A 20,519-nucleotide genomic window follows, 5' to 3' on the forward strand; every position below is an offset into this window, starting at 1 on the left:
CAGAGGTTTGTTGTTCCATTGGAATGGGACCTCCATGGCTTTGAACAAGTCTCCAATAATAGCCTGACAACCACATTGTAAAGTAGAAGCAAAGCTTGAGAGCAATTGAGTGGCAGTAGCCACAACATCTTAATATAGCTTATATCATCGCAGAGAAGTGTTTCATTACACACCCATTGGATTTAAAGGCCCAATGCAGACGTTTTTATCTAAATATCAAATCATTTTTGGGTAACAATTTAGTACCTTACTGTAATAGTTTTCCATTCAAATGGTCAAAAATAAACAAAAATAGCTTTTTAGCAAAAAAAAAATTCTTAAGCAATAATTTCACTAGGACTGTCTGGGATTGGTCTGAGTGGGGAGAGGAAAACTGAAAAAAAGTTATTATTGGCAAAGAGGTTTGGAACTCTCTTTGTTATTGGTCTATTCAAACCTATATCGAAGCAAAACTCCCTCATGCAAAACCTGCTGATAATAACATCTTGTGTAGATTGTATTTTTAACCAACAACTATCAGGAAATAACACTGATATAATTTTTTCACACTTTCAAAGTGTTAGTTTCAGCAGATGTACAATATGATTCAAAACCAAGGAAAAACACTTTTGACTGCACTGGGCCTTTAAAACTCTGTTGCTAGCCTGTGTGGTACACTATCTCTCAAGACGTGCTCACTGAGATTCTCCTGTTTCTCTCCTTCTGGAGCTTGGGCTGCGGGCTGAAGTGTGCTTGCCAGCGGAACAACGCGTAGGAAGTGGTTTTAGTCAGACAAGGAAGGAGCAACCAGCAATGTGTCAGTGATAATAACGTGACAGCTGGCTACATGCATACTCCTACCTATATCATTGGTTTATGTCAGCAGCATCATCATCCTGCGTTATGGCAGACAGGGACTCAGGACATGCCCAATTTCTTTAAGTTGATTATGGGCATTGTGTTCCTCACTATGTTCAGATAAGATTACTCCCACTGGGCCTTGAACATAGATGGATGCATTTTACGGTAGGGTGTAACCCAATTGAGGCTTAAATATGTTTAGTGGCTCCAGAAATAGGTTGTTGTACATCCTTACCCCCCCCCCCCCCTCCCATCTATCTATTTCATGACATCCACACAGGATACCGATTGGTTCATTTGGGATGATAGCACCTTATCAATATCAGACATATTCTTCCAAATCAATCCTACTGTTAGTATAGATAGAAAGATCAAATCAAATTGTATTTGTCACGTGCCGAATACAACAGGTGTAGACGTTACAGTGAAATGCTGAATACAACAGATGTAGACGTTACAGTGAAATGCTGACTTACAAGCCCTTAACCAACAATGCAGTTTTAAGAAAAAAAGTGTTAAGAAAGTATTTACTAAAATAAACTGAAATAAAATTAAATAAAATTAAAATTAAAAAATAACAAATAATTAAGGAGCAACAATAAAATAACAGTAGTGAGGCTAAATACAGGGGGTACCAGTACAGAGTCAATGTGGAGGCTATATACAGGGGGTTCCGGTACAGAGTCAATGTGGAGGCTATATACAGGGGGTTCCGGTACAGAGACAATGTGCTGGGGCACTCGTTAGTTGAGGTAATTAAGGTAATATGTACATGTAGGTAGAGGTAAAGTGACTATGCAGGGATACTAAACAGAGAGTAGCAGCAGTGTAAAATGGGGGGTGGGGTGGAGACAATGCAAATAGTCCGGGTAGCCATTTGATTAGCTGTTCAGTCTAATGGCTTAGGGGTAGAAGCTGTTAAGAAGCCTTTTGGACCTAGACTTGGCACTCCGGTACCGCTTGCTGGTAGCAGAGAGAACAGTCTATGACTAGGGTGGCTGGAGTCTTTGGCAATTTTTGGGGGCCTTCCTCTGACACCACCTGGTATAGGGGTCCTGGATGGCAGGAAGCTTGGCCCCAGTGATGTACTGGGCCGTACACACTACCCCCTGTAGTGCCTTGCGGTCGGAGGCCGAGCAGTTGCCATACCAGGCGGTGATGCAAACAGTCAGCATGCTCTCGATGGTGCAGCTGTAGAACCTTTTGAGGATCTGTGGACCCATGCCATATCTTTTCAGTCTCCTGAGGGGGAATAGGCTTTGTCTTGGTGTGTTTGGACCATGATAGTTTGTTGGTGATGTGGACACCAAGGAACTTGAAGCTCTCATCCTGCTCCACTACAGCCTCTTCGATGAGAATGGGTGCGTGCTCGGTCCTCCTTTTTCTGTAGTCTACAATCATCTCCTTTGTCTTGATCATGTGGAGGGGGAGGTTATCCTGGCACCACATTGACAGTAGTCCACACAGTGAACAGGCCTATTGGAGTCGTGCTTGGCCATGCAGTCATGGGTGAACAGGGAGTACAGGAGGGGACTGAGCACGTACCCCTGAGGGGTCCCTGTGTTGAGGATCAGCGTGGCAGATGTGTTGTTACCTACCCTTACCACCTGGGGGTGGCCCGTCAGAAGGTCCAGGATCCATTTGCAGAGGGAGGTGTATAGTTCCAGGGTCCTTAGCTTAGTGATGAGCTTTATATATATATATATATATATATATATATATAATATGGTGTTGAATGCTGAGCTGTAGTCAATGAATAGCATTCTCACATAGGTGTTCCTTTTGTCCAGGTGGGAAGGGCATTGTGGAGTGCAATAGAGATTGCATCGTCTGTGGATCTGTTGGGGCGGTATGCAAATTGTCTAAGGTCTAAGGTTTCTGGGATAATGGTGTTGATGTGAGCCATAACCAGCCTTTCAAAGCACTTCATGGCTACAGACGTGAGTGCTACGGGTCGGTAGTTATTTCGGCAGATTACCTTGGTGTTCTTGGGCACAGGGACTATGATGGTCTGCTTGAAACATGTTGGTATTACAGACTCAGTCAGGGACAGGTTGAAATTGTCAGTGAAGACACTTGCCAGTTGGTCAGTGCATGCTCGGAGTACACGTCCTGGTAATCCGCCTTGTGAATGTTGGCCTGTTTAAAGGTCTTACGCACATCAAATGAAATCAAATCAAATGTTATTTGTCACATGCTCCGAATACAACAGGTGTAGACCTTACAGTGAAATGCTTACTTACAAGCCTGGCTACGGAGAGCGTGATCACACAGTCGTCCGGAACAGCTGATGCTCTCATGCATGCTTCAGTGTTGCTTGCCTCGAAGCGAGCATAGAAGTTGTTTAGCTCGTCTGGTAGGCTCGTATGACTGGGCAGCTCGTGGCTGTGCTTCCCTTTGAATTCCGTAATAATTTGCAAGCCCTGCCGCATCGGAGCTGGTGTAGTACGATTCAATCTGAGTCCTGTATTGACGCTTTGTTGGCCTATAGAGGGATGGGAACAGTACACATGATGTAGTCATTAGTATTCTTGCTTTTCTTGTATGTATTTAGTTAGTAAATATTTTAATGTGATATTTCAAATTAGGATGTTTAGCTGCGGAGAACAGTTCAAAAGAGTAGCTTCGATATTACTTTGTGTTTATTTTGCTGTGCAGATGGAAATGTTGAGATGGGGTTGGGTATGACTTTGTACCATTAGATTAAACGTGACCTTTTGGTTTGAAATATACTGCATATCCATTTAGAGGTACAATATGCTGGAACTCTACTCTTCAACCATAGTAGATTTGAGAAACAATTTCTTGAAGGGAGAGTGGAGAACATCATGCAGCATACTTTCTGCCCACGATTCACCAATAACTCCAAGAGCAGGGATTTCAGAGATAATTTAGTCTAAACGAGTTAGCCTTACTTTTAGGCTATATCAAAAGCATTTAAATGCTTTCGAGTATGACTTTCTGTTAAATATTTCTGATACAGAAAATGTCTCTATCCACAGTAAATGTTTACGGGAAATTTACGGGAAATGTTTCTATCCACCCACTAAATCTCTCTGTATGTTTTTCTCTGTAGTGAGCGTGAGGGCGTTGGATGTCACAGTGACCCAGAGCAGCATCCAGGTAGCCCGCGGCCAGGCGGCCATCTTGCCCTGCTCCTTCTCCACCAGCGCTGCCCTCAACAACCTCAACATTATCTGGATGGTCATCCCGCTGTCCAATGCCAACCAGCCCGAACAGGTAACCCTCCTCTAAACATGTGTATCTGATCTGTGTAGTCTGTGTGCCTCAAAACCGTGTTAACCCTCTGAGATAAAGCCTAGGCATTAGCTGTTGAAAGTCTATAGGTCTCAGGCAAGGTTGCCGGCCCATACACCACCATCACATCCCTCTCCACAGTTCCATACACCTACGCCCCCTCCCTAACCAACAAAATCTCTCAACACAACTTTATTGACGGGCCAGACTGGTCACCTCAATGAGGATTTGTGAATATACTGTACTGTAATCCCATGTGACCCACATCAGTCGCACTCGGACAATAATCACACCGCACACATCTGTGCCAGGTCCCCTGGGTATTGTAGTGGTTTCAGCGTGGCGTACGGCACATACAACACACGCCTGGCCCACCAGACTAATCCGTGTGAACATGACGCATGTGCAGACTTTATCTATAGCCGAGCCAGAACCGGAGGTAAGCGGCTGCTCTTGTATGCCCAAAGAAGGTCGCTGTTGTGTTGTAAGGCCATGAAACAAAGCACGCAGGTTTCTCCTGGCTCTTTGATTCGGTCTGATTCCCTCTCATCTGCAGCTGCAGGCGTCACAACCTCACCTGCCTCCAACACGTTTAACCTCATCCACATAACGTAATAATCTTCTGCACTAATTAACCTGGAGCAGCTGTTCACACCACACACACACACAGGCATACACACACAATCAGGCAGACAAGCACACATATGAGTGAAAACACACACACACACACACACACACACATACATACATACATACATACATAGAGAAGTAATAAACACACTTACATGACACACACACAGTAACCACACTCAGGAAAACATACATAGAGGTGCATGAAACTGATAAATATCCAATCTTATCCAAATGTGCACACACACACACCATGCTCACACACCACACCTACACACAAGGTTGCATTGCACAGGTATGTACACAGAGGCTGTTTTGACACAGTCAAACGCACAGATGGAGAGTGATTTGCTAACGTAGAGCCATCGGCTGTCTTAACCTCCTTCACGCCTGTCTGAGCACCCTTTTGGTGTAAACGACGAAGCTCGGGAAACATTGTGTCTGGATGATTCCAGCAGGAAGGAATTATTCCACCACATTCATTTGGTGACGTAGTCTCAGCGGAGTACAGATGTGCTGTGTGTGTGTGTGCGCCACCTCCGGCTTTCAGGCACCACTACAACAGGAAGAAGACACAGTCAGCTCTAGGCTAGCACGGCAACACCTCATCAGAGCTACAGTATAGGTACAGTAAAGTATTGAAGACAGCTACACTCATCAACTTGGGTAAAGTAGTTTGTGTGCAGCACAAGCATGTGAAATTGGCCACACGTTGCAATAGATACTGTAACGGTTTTCTTCCAGGGGTGAAGGAGAGGACCAAAGTGCAGCGCGGCTAGTGTTAAACATGTTTAATAAAGAACAAGTAAAACACTACAAACAACAATACAAAATAACAAATGTGCAAAAACCGAGACAGACCTATCTGGTGCAGACAATCACAGAGACAGGAAACAAACACCCACAAAATCCCAACACAAAACAAGCCTCCTATATATGATTCTCAATCAGGGACAACGATTACCATCTGCCTCTGATTGAGAACCATATTAGGCTGGACATAGAAACAGACAAACTAGACACACAACATAGAATTCCCACCCAGCTCACGTCCTGACCAACACTAAACAAGCAAAACACATAATAACTCTGGTCAGGACGTTACAGATACAGTATGTTTTGAGTCAATACCAGTAGAATATTTACCCGGTAACAAGTTAGTAAATACATACAATTATGACCTAATATGCTTACCTCTTAACTCTAACTTAAGCTATAACTTTTTTTGTATTTTCTTGCAAATCAGAATTAACATCGGTAAGAACTGTGTCATTGTCTGTAGTTGCTATGCTTATTAAAGGTTAGTTACAGAAGTTGTTCCCTAAGAGATATATTGGAATAGTACCAGTAATATAAGGTATTGCCGTAATCCATACCAGCATTTTGTGCCTGTGCAAGAGTTCAGTAAATGTTTGTAACACGGAGAAACTTCTATCACAAGCGTGCTAGTACTGCTTCTTCATGTTGTCTGGCGGGCTGTCTGAAAAGTTCACTGTGGTTTGAATGTACACCGCTGCCAGTGTTGCGACAGCACAAGGTCACTGTAGGAAATGGCTGTCATGAATGATTATGGTTCGAGCCATACACCATGCATAATTTCTGAAATGATCTCATAAATGTAATTTTGTGACACATATATTATTCTTTGTAGGAAACAGACTACAATGAAAAGCATACAGTCATTTAAAGTCCTATGTTTTGTCACAGTATTCCATTCCATAATTTTTAGATTATATAAAAATGATATGATTTATATTCATTTATAGGATTTGTCTTTCTAAAAGAACCACGGGAGTCTTTTGGACGTCAACATTCTTATGTTGGGACTATGGAATGAATGGCAGCCGTTACAATGCACACTAACTCTTCCTCACGTACCAGACATAGGCCTATGCATACTTGTTTGTTTACTAGTGCAGACTCTCTCTGACTGCTTCGTGTATTTGGTATCTTTTAGACCCTCCCTGAGGTTATGAATAAGATATAAATAAGATGTTGACAGAGTTTAGTTCCCCCAGCTCTAGATCAAACGTGAGAACATCAGTGATGCTCCTAAAACACTCAACACTCATAAACCATCGGTCCGATGCCTCTGCTCACTTCGCAAAGAGAGCTCTTCTAATTCTTCTGTTTGTTTACTCTAATCTTCCATGTTTAGCCTCAGATTAAAGGGGCAATGTGTAGTAGCTACATACATTGTTGGACTGATATGTACCCATTTGATTCTTGAAGAATATTACTTATTAATGCCTCATGAGCTTAGTTCAACTGTCGTACCCCATCAGGACCCAAAAGAGAAGTCTTTTTTATTCCAATGTTTATAAAACAAAGTAAATGTAAACTAAACCAGTATAGCCTCAAAATATGGTTTAAACTATACATTTGATAGCATTGATGGTCAGTACTTGCGTCCATAGCTCTGTCTATGAGTTTCAGAGTGGTTACATTTCTTCGACCCCGTCCCTCAGCTTTTTAACGAAGCAGTGGTGGGGAGAACGCTTTGCTGTTGTTTCAACTGCTGATTGATGCTTTAAGGCAGAAAGCGTGCAGATGGTGAGGCCTGGTGTGCAGAGCCTTGGAAATGAATCTGTCCATTCTTCTTGACTTCCTAATAAAACACTGCTGTATCCTGATGGTAGGTGTTACAGGAAGTATAGGAGGTGATCCAGACCAGGGTCCTATTCACTAGGCATGAAACTCAAAAACACGGTCCGAAACTATCTGAACTTGCCCAATAAGAAACGCTTGTTTTTAACTTTTTGCAATGTTTTGCTTTACTTTGTGCGCAAATAAATACAACCCATGTCATGGCTGATGAGTGTTGAGAGGGGGGTTGTTCATTGGTTTACAGGTTGGTAGACGGGATGGGAAGGCAGAGGGATATGGCAGTGGACATGGTCTTTGGGGCCAGGCCAGTTCTTACTAGGGATCACCGCCATCTGCACACTGTCCATGACCTCTTTTCCCAGCTACGCGTTAGGTCACCAATGAGGTCACACGAGAGTGAGGGGTGATCTCACGCACGCACACACACATACATACACAGTGGCTGCTGCGGTTGCGGGTGCGTTTGGGTCTCATCACAGCTGAAGGGCTGCCTATTCATCTGCATATAAGAGGACAAAGTGTACAGCGCTCAGGAAATTGCGGTGCCGCAATTTACATGCAGTAAAGCAGCAGTGTGGAGGGAGAGATGGAGGGAGGAAGGGAGAGGGGAGAACATCAGCCCTACTGAGACGGTTCTGTGGCTCCCTGGGTCCTTTGAACAGAACAGTTCAATGGGGTTTCTTTCAAACACCGCTGAATAGCCTCCCTGATTCCCTAGCATGCTTCTGTGTGCCTGGCTGAAGGGTTAGGTGTTTTTGTTATTTAGAAGGTGCGCACAAATGGCTGCTTCTATCAGAGTTCAAAGCAACAAAAATCTTTTGAACCTCCCCCGACTCGGAAGAGCTCAAATCAACACGAGGTTTCATTTCAATAGTACTTATATTTTTCGGGATGTTTTTCCACTTTGGCATCACTCTTCTGAAGAGAAATTGCATTGCTGATGAATTGATCATGTCAATGGCGTTAGGCTTCTTCATATTATTACCATAGTTACCATCATTTGGTGTTTTAGTTCGTTGTTGTGTGTCATTGTAACAGTATGTTGACCACTGAGCTGTGCATGGAAGTTGCTCTTAAATTCATGCTTGTTGTAATGTAAAATACATGTATAGTTCAGGACATTTTGAAATGATCATTCTGTATATTATTATTCAAGAACAACCATGTTATATTATACATGGATGGACCACCTTCCATCCTTTCAGTTGTCAAATGATGCTTCCGTTTATACTGCAACACAACGTCGCCCTCTTGTGAAAGTTTGTTGCACCTGCACTCTTTAGTGTGCAGAATCCTCATGCACTCACTTGCCTGGCTGTTGATTCTCTGTTGTTTGGTTTCTATTTAACCCTGGGATGAAGTATTGCATTTTAATTAACTTAATCCAACATTACTTGTTGACTTCTCTCTAGTGTGTACCAGAGAAAGGCTTTTTAAAAACTTTATATGATTACATTACTGAGGCTCCCGAGTGGAGCAGCGGTCTAAGGCACTTCATCTCAGTGCTAGAGGCGTCACTACAGACACCCTGGTTCCATTCCAGGCTGTATCACAACCGGCCGGGATTGGGAGTCCCATAAGGAGGAACGTAATTGTCCCAGGTTTGGCCGGTGTAGGCCGTCATTGTAAATAAGAATTTGTTCTTAACTGACTTGCCTAGTTAAATAAAAAAGCAGTGATTGTTTTCCCATTCAGATTTAAGATACTGTCATACCCTTTATTTCCTCAAGATTCAACAATTCAGACATTATGTTTGTGCATCAATTGACATCAAGGTAATGCATTTTCCGCTGCTGACCCAGGATGGACACAGTTGGCCACAGTTTCCTAAAGTCACACCTGGATGTACAGTGACAGGAAACGACTGATGTTCCATAGAAGGTAGGTCTTTGGCACATCCTAGAAAAAGAACGGAAAGACCTGCACACTGTACGTTCCTAATGACCACCTAATGACCAACATATCGATCCATAGGGCTCTTCGTTAGATCAAACTAATGATATTCCATAGAAACGGCGTGAGTGAATCTCTGCCTTTTTGTCTCATCTCAGGTGATCATCTACCAAGGTGGCCAAGTGTTCAGTCTCGCCAACCACTTAAATGGCCGGGTGGGTTTCGTGGCCACCATGCCCAGCACAAGTGCCTCTATCTTCATCAACAACACCCAGCTGTCAGACACGGGGACATACCAGTGCCTGGTCAACAACCTCCCCGACAGAGGGGGGCGCAACATCGGGGTCATCGGCCTCACCGTGCTGGGTAAAACACTCACTGCTGCATTAGAATTACAATTAAGGAGTTGCATACTATGCATATATAGCCTGGCCACTATAACTTGACTATTGACCAGGCTACGGTGCATAGCCTACTGTGATACAAATGGATGCATTAAAACTAGGAAGTGTAAACGCATTGCATATTGTAAGAATTCTGTTGTATGTCATGAGCTTTTTTTTTTTACCAATGAGTCTCCTAAGCTGGTTTTAAAGATGACTCTTACAGCATGTTGGGACACCACAGTTCTGTATGTGTATGCTATAAAAACAAGACCTGCTTTGGATAAGATAATCTATTACATTTCTCAAATGTAACGTAAAATGTAAGACCCGGTGCCTCTTCGGGAGGCTAGGATCTGTCTGTGCTGATCGATAAGGTACTAACCATACCCCCCTCTCTCCCTCCTGTCTCTCCAGTGCCCCCCTCGGTGCCTGCATGCCGTATCCAGGGCACACTGGACGTGGGCGCTGACATCATGCTGATGTGCAGCAGCGAGGAGGGGATCCCCACGCCCACCTACGCCTGGGAGAAGCTGGAGTCGCTGCCCAAGCTGCCCCACACCGCCATGCAAGGTATTAAACCCCTGGCTGTGGGCGTGCCCTTTTGCCCCACCTTCGCTGGTAAATCAACAAGTATCTTTGGTAACGTCACCGTGGCTCAGCCCGTCCGCCCCCAACTCTGCCCCTCAGGGTGCCACCACCCACCCTGGTCCAGTTCAGGGCCTGCATTCACAAAGCATCTCAGAGCAGGAGCTGGTCACGAGTTCCTGTCATTTTATTCATTATGATCTACAAGGCAACTGATCCTAGATCAGCACTCCTACTCTGAGAAGTTTTATTTAATGCGGACCCAGTTTTGTGTGTGTGTGTGTGTGTGTGTGTGTGTGTGTGAGCCGTGCAGTGCAGTGGCCTCTCCTCTCTCTCTCCAGCTGTGTCATCACAGCACAGTGTGATTCTTACCGTACTACACTACTGCTCACTTCAACACAAGGCTACCCTCGACAAGGACCAATCGGCTTAGGTTTCCTTCATTACTCCTCCTCCTGTCAGTCTTTGTTGTTTTACATAGTAGATATCAACTGAACCAACACTGCCACCATGATATCTGTCTGCAAAACAGCCCATGTTGCAGAGAAGAGGGTACTGGTGAAATCTAGGCCAGTAATCTGGATTTAGTGCTTGTGTGGTTTGTTCCATGCTCTTGTGGTAGCCTTTTCTTAAAGGCAGTAGTGTAATATAACGTAATACTCCATAAAGTATCAGACGTATGAACAATGGCACTGTAACTGGGTTTATATCAGCAAGGTACTATATAATGTACAAAATATACACTAGCCGTTTTACGGTAAGCGATTTGGCACCCTCTATTGGGTTTTTGCCAGTAGTCCCAGTTACAGTACCATATCCTAAAGCGAGTTGAATAATACTGTTACTTGAAGTAACATATCTGCATAATGCTGAATAAGCTTTGCTCAACAATTATTTCAACTGCCTAAATGATTTGAAATCATTTTGGTTATTTCAATTATGCAAGTAATGTATGAATGTTTTGGAACACTTTACAAGCAAATATTTACATGAATCATAGTCCTAAAGGGATTTCATGCATATTTAATCCCAATGCATTTTAATGAGATGTTTTTGTGTCTTGTCTATTTGTTCTGGGGTTGTGGATGGTGTTCCCCAGTGATGTTTTAACCCCAGACTGGCATGGTTTGTGTTTAAACCCCAGACCAGATGCAAGGGACCGTAACACTGAGGAACATCAGTACCAGTACCTCTGGTCTGTACCAGTGTACAGCCTCCAACGCCATCGCCAAGAGCACCTGTCTACTCAACCTGCAGGTTGTGGCACGTATGTACCCAACATAATGATGACATAAGTACCATTCTGAATAAAATAGAATAAACACTCTTGGAACGTATCAATGTTAAATCCTTTGAATACACATGTTATTGTTAAAAATGATTTCACTCTGGAAATACTCTGGATATTTTTGTTTTAAGAGGTAGATCAGCTTTAATATTGCAGATAGATTGTGGCTTCTATCAATGCAATTGTCTGCATCATTTCCAATAACCAATATACATTTTTTGTAAATAGACAAATTATTTTAAATATATATTTTCCTTCTTTATTTTCCTCTAACCCTACATCCCTCCCCTAATAGGAATAAACTAATGGACGACAATAAAATGGCTTCTACTTCCAGCTTATACATACTACATACATTTCACCGACAGTATATTTTATATTAGTTATGTTTTGTTTGTTTTTAGTCCCAGCCTTCAGCTACTCTGGAAAACGTTGTTCCCACGCTCCCCCTCTCCCAATACTACCTACTGGCAGCGGTGGAAACACTATCACCTGAGTTAGTATGCTGCTACTGCACTCGCCTGACCCTGCCTTAGAGTAGACAGTCACTGACACCAGTGACTACTTTAGCGAGTGGCTCGTTTGGGGTTTATGATTGTTCAAAGGAGTAAATGGCATGTCACCGGTTGTCACTGGCGGGGCGACTGTGGCTGTCGTGAGTGCTCTGACAGACGCTCGGGGGCTGTCTGTTTGTCAGGGAGGGGATCCACTGTTAGATCAGGAGGGTGATCCTATAAAATCTTCATCGCCACTCAGCCATCTGTTCAGCCTTAAACAATGAAAGCATCATTCTCTCAGTGTATGTTGCAGCATGTATGATTAAACACCTGCCACTGTACTATTCTCTCTGAGTTGTAGGACAACAGACTGACCAAAACGGCCCTCATAGTGGAAATAGCTAGTATTAATACACGTTTCTGTTGTGGTTTTTAAAACTCACAATCAAATCATTTTCTGATAAAAGCACAATGGTACAGGTATCATAGGTTTTATGGTACAGATATTATGGTCAAATTCAAACATCGTAATAGACATACAGCCAAATTAAATCACACTTCAGTCCACTTGAATCTTTCCCCCAATTCACTATGGTAGCATAATAGAACCATTTGCATCCATGGATATATTCAATGTACTGTATTTTCATAATGTACTGTATTATCAAGTAACTTTGATGATGCAGATGAAAGGCTACCAGATCAAATAGACAGTGGCCACTGTGTGTATTTAACTCATTATGAAAAATGCAGACAGTACAAACACAGCTTTTCCTCCCCCTCCATCTCTCTTCAAAGTGTTTACCTGGGGGGGGTACATCATTACTTCCTGGATGTGTGGTTGGCATTCAACCAAAGCTCCTCTATGTTTTATTCATGTCATAATGCAGGCCTTACTAGAGTGGCTTCATTCCACGGATGAATAGGTGTTTGTGCTGTGGTTCAGTAGCTAGCAGTATTGAAAGTAGCTGTTGTAGAGGCATGACCGGTCGTTTGTGGGCCCCGTTCATCAGTGCACACCGTAGCAAAACGTTTTGTATTGGAAAACAAGTCTTTCATATTGGAGAAGTTCATCCCTGTTTGTCAATTTTCTTCTGTGTTGCACTTAATGAACATGATTTAGTCTTTCTCTCTCTTTCTCCCCTGGTCCTTTAGCCCAGCCCCAGAGTGTGGGTCTTATAGCTGGCACCATCGCCACGGGCGTGTTGGCTGTCATCATCTGCTCCCTACTGGTGCTGGTGACACTCTTCTACTGGAAGAACAAGAACACATACGAGGAGGAGGAGATACCCAACGAGATCAGGTGGGTCTTTCATTGGATTCCTGCTTTCTTCCGTTTCCCACACATCTCTGTCAACACACTAGTCTAAACATTAGAACCTGAACTCACCATAACTGTTCTGGTGCCGTGCATTTGATAAGCTACATAGAGTGTGTAATAGATACGTCTTGAGAACGGAGATATACTGTATCCTTGAAATTGTACGATTACCCTTTTGTAGTCAGTTTTATCCATTTGTTCAAGGTGTTCAAACTTCAAAACTCACCAACTTTTCTTCATCGTACCCCAATTTTTCATTTCAAAACACTGTGTGAATTCTCTGTCGCTTGTTTAAATGGCCTGCTATTCTTCCCCTAAATGAGTTCATAAATCAATTTGAAGATAAATCATTGTTGAAATGTTTCAGCTCTGAGCTAGTGGGATAACATCTGCCTCATTTGGGTGTTGATAATGTCCCTGAATTGAAATGTGGTCCCGCGTCACGTATACCACTGACATTTAACATGTTCTCTAACTCTAGTGATCAGGACCAAGCTGTGGAAGTGAACGTTACACCTCTTAGAGTGATACCAATTTGAAGAATGGACCTCCGAAACCGTTTTTTGTTTTTGTCATTCCAGTTTTAACCGCTTGTCTTTGTTTTGTCATTTAGGCCACCCGAATCATTGCAAGCACTATTCCGGCTAGATGATACCATGCATTTATAATACAAGTGAACACTAGTTGTGGTTGTTGATCAAACACAACAGGCCACTGTGGCTCATCTGAAGCCAGAAGTAAATCTTAGCTCTCTGGCTAATGTAGGTTTTCCAAAAGGTGCCCCCTAGCTGTTTAACTATTAATTTCTAAGTCCTAAATAAGATAAGTCACGCATATTTCACGCTAATTTCACTTACATCCCTTTTTATATCTCCGTCGCTATCAGGTCCACTAAATTTCATCTGCGAAGAGAGAGCGTTCCAAACACTGTTAGTGGAGATCAAACACAAAATCTTCTTAAATGTTTTTCCATGAAACATTCACAGTAAGGAACACTGACTGCTCAGACTGGTGTTACAAATAGATTGAATTTCCTATTTAAAAACATCGCTTTTTAAACCGATCCCAATATTTCCAATTATGAGTCCATTTTGAGTCCATCTTCATTTGCAGTTCAGTCAAACATGAAGAAGAAGTAAACCCAGTGGAATTTAAGCAGCAGATTACATCATAGGGCATTGACGAAAACCTGTCAACACTGAATTTTAACCTCCTGTAATTTCTGTAGTCCCTATAGTGACCTCCCCTTGCCCTTTGTGCTTTACAGAGAGGACGACCTGCCCCCGAAGAGGTCGTCGTCAGTGAAAGCGTTTCACGCCGACGCCTCATCCTCGGAGAACGACACCCTGACGTCCACCAACACCTACAACAGCCGCTATTGGCACAACCCCAAGCCCAACTACGACACCAACTCCTACACCCGCTGCAACGGCGACACGCGCCAGACGTTCCCTACGGGGCAGGTGGGTCGCACAGGTCAAACAGGGGGACATGCAGCTCACACAGGACACGGGACACTGGCGCCGCCGGGCTCCGCCCCCCTGGCATGTCAGGCCTACTCTAATGGTAGCCACACCCTCCCCCCGCCCAAGACTCTGGTGGTCACCACCAACTCCGCCCCCTCCCCGCCCACCATGGTGCGCAGCAATGGCTCGGTCAGCCTGAAGCCCGTGACGGTGGCATCGCACGGCGGGTACACGCACTCGTACGCCGTAAGCCAGGCCACGCTGGAGCGCATGGGCGCCGTGCCCGTCTTGGTGCCAGCCCAGAGCAGAGGAGGCTCTCTGGTCTAAAGTAAACTGTTACTGGGTTGAACCAGCCTGCCTCCCCACTTCGTCTCTGTTTCTCTCTCTCTCTGTTTCTCCCTTTTTTACTCATAAACGGGATTTTACATTACCGACTTCATCTAATGCCAACGTCTCCAAGTACAGGATCCCGTTTGAAAGCAGCACCAGGTGTTCTATTCCTATTGGTTGGTTTTGTATCTCTTCTTGGGTATGGTTTTCTCTCACTGGTTCCTTGCATTAAATGGCTGTAACCAGTGGGATTATCGTACAAAAGTCACACAATCATCTGACGTTTCAGGTGATTGTGACTGTGGGTTTTGGACTCATCAAGACAGTGAGCATTAACCGTTTAATCTCTGTGTTTTAACCACATCTAGACGCTCCGAACCCTGCAAGTCCCATAAAGAAGCATCCGAACGTGCATGTACTGTATATTCCATTGAAAACGAACAACCAGATTCTTGCTATTATTTTATATCACTCAGCTATTGCGGTGATAATAATTGTTTTGTATCTTTAAAACATTTTAAGAGATGTTCTTTGATTCACTGCAGTGGTCTTACATGAACAGAACCATAGTGGTGGAAATGGCCTTAGAAGAGCAGAAAGTTACGGGGATTTCTGGTGAAGTACCAAATGGCAAAGACAACAGAATGGCACAACACAGTAGGCTGGTCCTGTGACTGGACAGGGGGTTTCTGATTCTGTCCATTAGCTCCGACTTCAACATGTTCATTCATTTTTGCACGGTAACACACTTTCATCAAAAACTCCTCTGAAGTAATGCCATTACAAACAGTACAGTCAATATATTTCTATGTCTTTATTATAGAACGGTCTTACTTATGCACCCCCTTACCTCTACAGTGTTACAAATGGGAGAGATGGAGCCTCTCCAGCACAAACTGGTAAGGGTTCAGCATTTACATTGATTAGGGCTCAGCATTTACATTGATTAGGTTTACTACTGATAACTATGGTCTTACCTCAAGATTCCATTATGTTAAAACACCTTTCCCTGAAACTTGAATTTTTTAGTTTGAGACGTACTGACAGTGTTTATGGAAGTACGTGCTATTGTAAACATGCTATTGAGACATAGTGACAGTGTTTATGGAAGTACGTGCTATTGTAAACATGCTATTGAGACATAGTGACAGTGTTTATGGAAGTACGTGCTATTGTAAACATGCTATTGAGACATAGTGACAGTGTTTATGGAAGTACGTGCTATTGTAAACATGCTATTGAGACATAGTGACAGTGTTTATGGAAGTACGTGCTATTGTAAACATGCTATTGAGACATAGTGACAGTGTTTATGGAAGTACGTGCTATTGTAAACATGCTATTGAGACATAGTGACAGTGTTTATGGAAGTACGTGCTATTGTAAACATGCTATTGAGACATAGTGACAGTGTTTATGGAAGTACGTGCTATTGTAAACATGCTGCTGATTTGTTTTAACAAAATCCAATCTCACAACAGTGCTGTTGGACAAGAAAACATGGGGGACATCTTATTTCATACATCCTTTTTAAGAAAATGTATATTTAAAGGGGATTTCCCTTGAGAATGCTAACAATTACTGTTTTGTACCTACTGGAATTATTGTAACTACTGGTAGGCTAGGTTGTGAATTTAAGAAAAATACTTTTATTTCCAATGGATGCATATTTTATTACTCATGTGTCTTAATTTTAGAGGTCCATTCATTTCTGTTAACAGACACTGAACTGAGTTTTTGCAAATAGGTGTCCTCTGTGGGTGAAGCTGCATGTTTGGGCAGTGCAATTCATACAAAATGTATCACAGAAACCCGTATACTAAAATGACTGTCTGCATCTGTTGATTGTAATAATGATTGAACATACATTTAATACATACTCTACCAATTGTTTTCCAGGGCACTTAGATTTTTTTCACAGCTACAAATTCCAGCATTAAAATAAGTTACTTAAGTATCCCCAATGATAGTTGAAAATGAAATGAATACCACCTGTAATGAAAAATCTAGGTTTGTTCCAGCAGTGTTGTAAAGTGTTGCTATTGAGGTAAGAATCAGAGCGTTTTGAGGGCCATATTTTTTTATACCTGAAACTAACTGCTGATTTAGGTTTTTATATTAATTTTACAAAATGATGTATCCTGCTCTTTGCATTTAAAGTCTTATTAATATTCAACTTAATCTTTCACTTGAAAGACAAATTGTTTTGATATTGTGTGATATTACATTAAAAAATTGTACTACTCATTTTAACCCAAAAAAACTTCACTCATGAGAAAAAAAAACATCTCCTGTATTTGGTGTCAGGATCGTTCTCATTCTCAGTCTCTACATATACTGTACCCAATGATAGCTGTGGTCTCCACAGTATGCATTTGGCCATTCAATGTGCTCAAGTTAAGTGTTATTGAAGTTCATTGAAATATGCTCCAGTAAGAATCCATTAGACGTATTCAATTAAACCTCCTCAAGTAAAGCAATATGGATGGTGAGCAGAACTTTCTGTCCTGAAGCAATAAAGACCAACCAGGTGAAGCACATTAGGAGGACTGTTGATGTACAAGATAGACCTTTATCAAACTGTTCCTTTTCTGTCACTCACTCAGCTCATTGGCTTATGTGTTGTCTCATTCCCTCCATCAGGGAACCAAGATTATATTCATAACTTAATACTTTAAAAAAATGTGCTTAAATGCAGCCATGAGACTAAAACACTGTTCAGTATTATCACGTAATACTCACAACTTGAGAGTATTCTTTGAGTTTGTTTGGTGTTCAGAGACTTGTTTCAACATCAGAGTGCATCCATATGATTTATGTATGAACTCTTTTATGTACAGTGGCTTCAGAAAGTATGCATACTCCTCGACTTATTACACATGTTGTGTTTCAGCCTGAATTTAATGAAAATGAAATACAGAAATATCTATTTACATAAGTATCCACACCCCTGTGTCAATACATGTTAGAATCACCTTTGGCAGTGATTACAGCTGTCAGTCTTCAAGAGCTTTGCACAGCTGGATTGTTCAATATTTGCCCATTATTCTTTTGAAAATTCTTCAAGGTCTGTCAAGTTGGTTATTGATCATTGCTACACAGCCATGTTCAAGTATTGCCATAGATTTTCAAGCAGATTTAAGTCAGAACTGTAACTCGACCACTCAGGAACATTCACTGTCTTCTTGGTAAGCAACTCCAGTGTAGATTTCTGGCCTTGTGTTTTAAGTTATTGTCCTGCTGAAAGGTGAATTATTCTCCCAGTGTCTGGTGGAAAGCAGACTGAACCAGGTTTTCCTCTAGAATTTTGCCTGTGCTCGGCTCCATTCCATTACTTTTTTATCCTGAAAAACTCCTTAGCCCGTAATGATTACAAGCATACCCATAACATGATGCAGCCACCACTATGCTTGGAAATAATGTGTTGTATTGGATTTGCCCCAAACATAGCACTTTGTATTCAGGATAAAAAGTTAATTGCTTTGCCATGTTGCAGTATTACTTTAGTGCTTTGTTGCAAACAGGATGCATGTTTGGAATATTTGTATTCTGTACAGGCTTCCTTCTTTTCACTCTGCCAATTAGATTAGTATTGTGGAGTAACTACAATGTTGTTGATCCATCCTCAGTTTTCTCCTATCACAGCCATTAAACTCTGTAACTGGTTTCAAGTCACCATTGGCCTCATTGGGAAATCCCTGAGCGGTTTCCTTCCTCTCCGGCAACCGAGTTAGGAAGGACACATGTATCTTTGCTGTGACTGGGGTGTAATTGATACACCATCCAATGTGTAATTAATAACTTGAATATCCCTTTGAGCATAGTGAAGGTCAGCTTCTTTTTTTTACCCATTTACCAATAGGTGCCCTTCTTTGCGAGGCATTGGAAAACCTCCCTGGTCTTTGTGGTTGAATCTTTTTGAAATTTACTGCTCCACTGAGGGACCTTACAGATAATTGTATGTGTGTGGAACAGAGATGAGGTAGTCATTAAAAAATCATGTTAAACACTATTATTGCACACAGAGTGAGTCCATGCAACTTATGTGACTTGTTGAGCACATTTTTTCTCCTGAACTTATTTAGGCTTGCCATAACAAAGGGGTTGAATACTTATTGACTCAAGACATTTCAGCTATTCAGTTATAAATCATTTGTAAAAATGTTGAAAAACATAATTCCACTTTGTGGGGTATTGTGTGTAGGCCAATACCAAAATAATACATTTTAAATTCAGGCTGTAACACAACAAAATGTGGAAAAAGTCAAGGGGTGTGAATACTTTCTGAAGGCAATGTGTATATATGTGTATGTATATGTGTATGTACTCTGCTGATAACCCCGGGGCTGTTCACTAGCTTGTTGTGTCTGGTCACAGACAAGCACTCAACTGATCTTTAACATTAACATTATTAAAGAGCCACAGGTTCAGGTCAGATGAGGTGAGGGCATCTGTTTCCTCGGTTACACATCTCTTGGGGCGAATCCTAACTTCCACTTACATGTTTACTTTGTCATGCATTGATGTCAATGGGAGACAAAGTGAGAATTCAACTTAAAAGTTAGGATTTGTCCCATAATGACCCTGGCCCGAAACGCAACTGCTTGAACTAGAAATGGAGAGGAGGGATAACCACAAACCCCAGACAAGTGGTGGTGCATTGTCTACTGTGGCCATAAGTTCATCAGGTTGTGTTTATATAGATATTATATTGCCAATAGTAAACATTGTAAATATGTAAAATATGTATTGTACTTAACAGTTTGATTGATATGAAATATGACATTAACACTGGAAGTTGTAGTGAATAAATATTGTTAATACATTCTACATTCTAACTGTAGTTGTGCTCATTGACTTATTATTTTATGAGTACAGATGATCTTATTGGTAATAAACATTAGGAACTCCTTCCTAATATTGAGTTGCAACCCCCGCTGGATTCCCCTGGTCAGTCTGTCCTGGAAAGAGTAGATGTTCCTAATGTTTTGTACACTCAGTGTGTATCATTCTGTACAGCTGACAAGTGTCACGGACATTTTCAACCTATCCCTGACCTGGTCTGTAATACCAACTTGTGTCAAGCAGACCACCATAGTCACTGTGCCCAAGAACACATTTACATTACATTTAAGTCATTTAGCAGACGCTCTTATCCAGAGCGACTTACAAATTGGTGCATTCACCTTATGATATCCAGTGGAACAACCACTTTACAATAGTGCATCTAACTCTTTTAAGGGGGGGGGGGGGTTAGAAGGATTACTTTATCCTATCCTAGGTATTCCTTAAAGAGGTGGGGTTTCAGGTGTCTCCGGAAGGTGGTGATTGACTCCGCTGACCTGGCGTCGTGAGGGAGTTTGTTCCACCATTGGGGTGCCAGAGCAGCGAACAGTTTTGACTGGGCTGAGCGGGAAC

General features: G+C 42.2%; 1 protein-coding gene across 3 annotated transcripts in view; it reads left to right on the forward strand.

Annotated features, from left to right (window-relative positions):
* Window positions 1–19,931, forward strand: part of LOC139547835 (immunoglobulin superfamily member 11-like) — a 108,021-nt gene extending 88,090 nt beyond the window's left edge. For all 3 annotated transcript variants that reach the window (XM_071356958.1, XM_071356959.1, XM_071356960.1), the window contains 6 exons: window positions 3,917–4,080; window positions 9,387–9,594; window positions 10,029–10,184; window positions 11,344–11,466; window positions 13,140–13,287; window positions 14,573–19,931. In XM_071356958.1, the coding sequence (XP_071213059.1) occupies window positions 3,917–4,080; window positions 9,387–9,594; window positions 10,029–10,184; window positions 11,344–11,466; window positions 13,140–13,287; window positions 14,573–15,098 (1,325 nt within the window). In that variant the 3' untranslated portion in view covers window positions 15,099–19,931. The remainder of the gene's footprint in view (window positions 1–3,916; window positions 4,081–9,386; window positions 9,595–10,028; window positions 10,185–11,343; window positions 11,467–13,139; window positions 13,288–14,572) is intronic.
* Window positions 19,932–20,519: the final 588 nt, after the last annotated feature.

Source organism: Salvelinus alpinus, chromosome 21, assembly GCF_045679555.1.
Source record: "Salvelinus alpinus chromosome 21, SLU_Salpinus.1, whole genome shotgun sequence".
NCBI classification, from domain to species: Eukaryota; Metazoa; Chordata; class Actinopteri; order Salmoniformes; family Salmonidae; genus Salvelinus; species Salvelinus alpinus.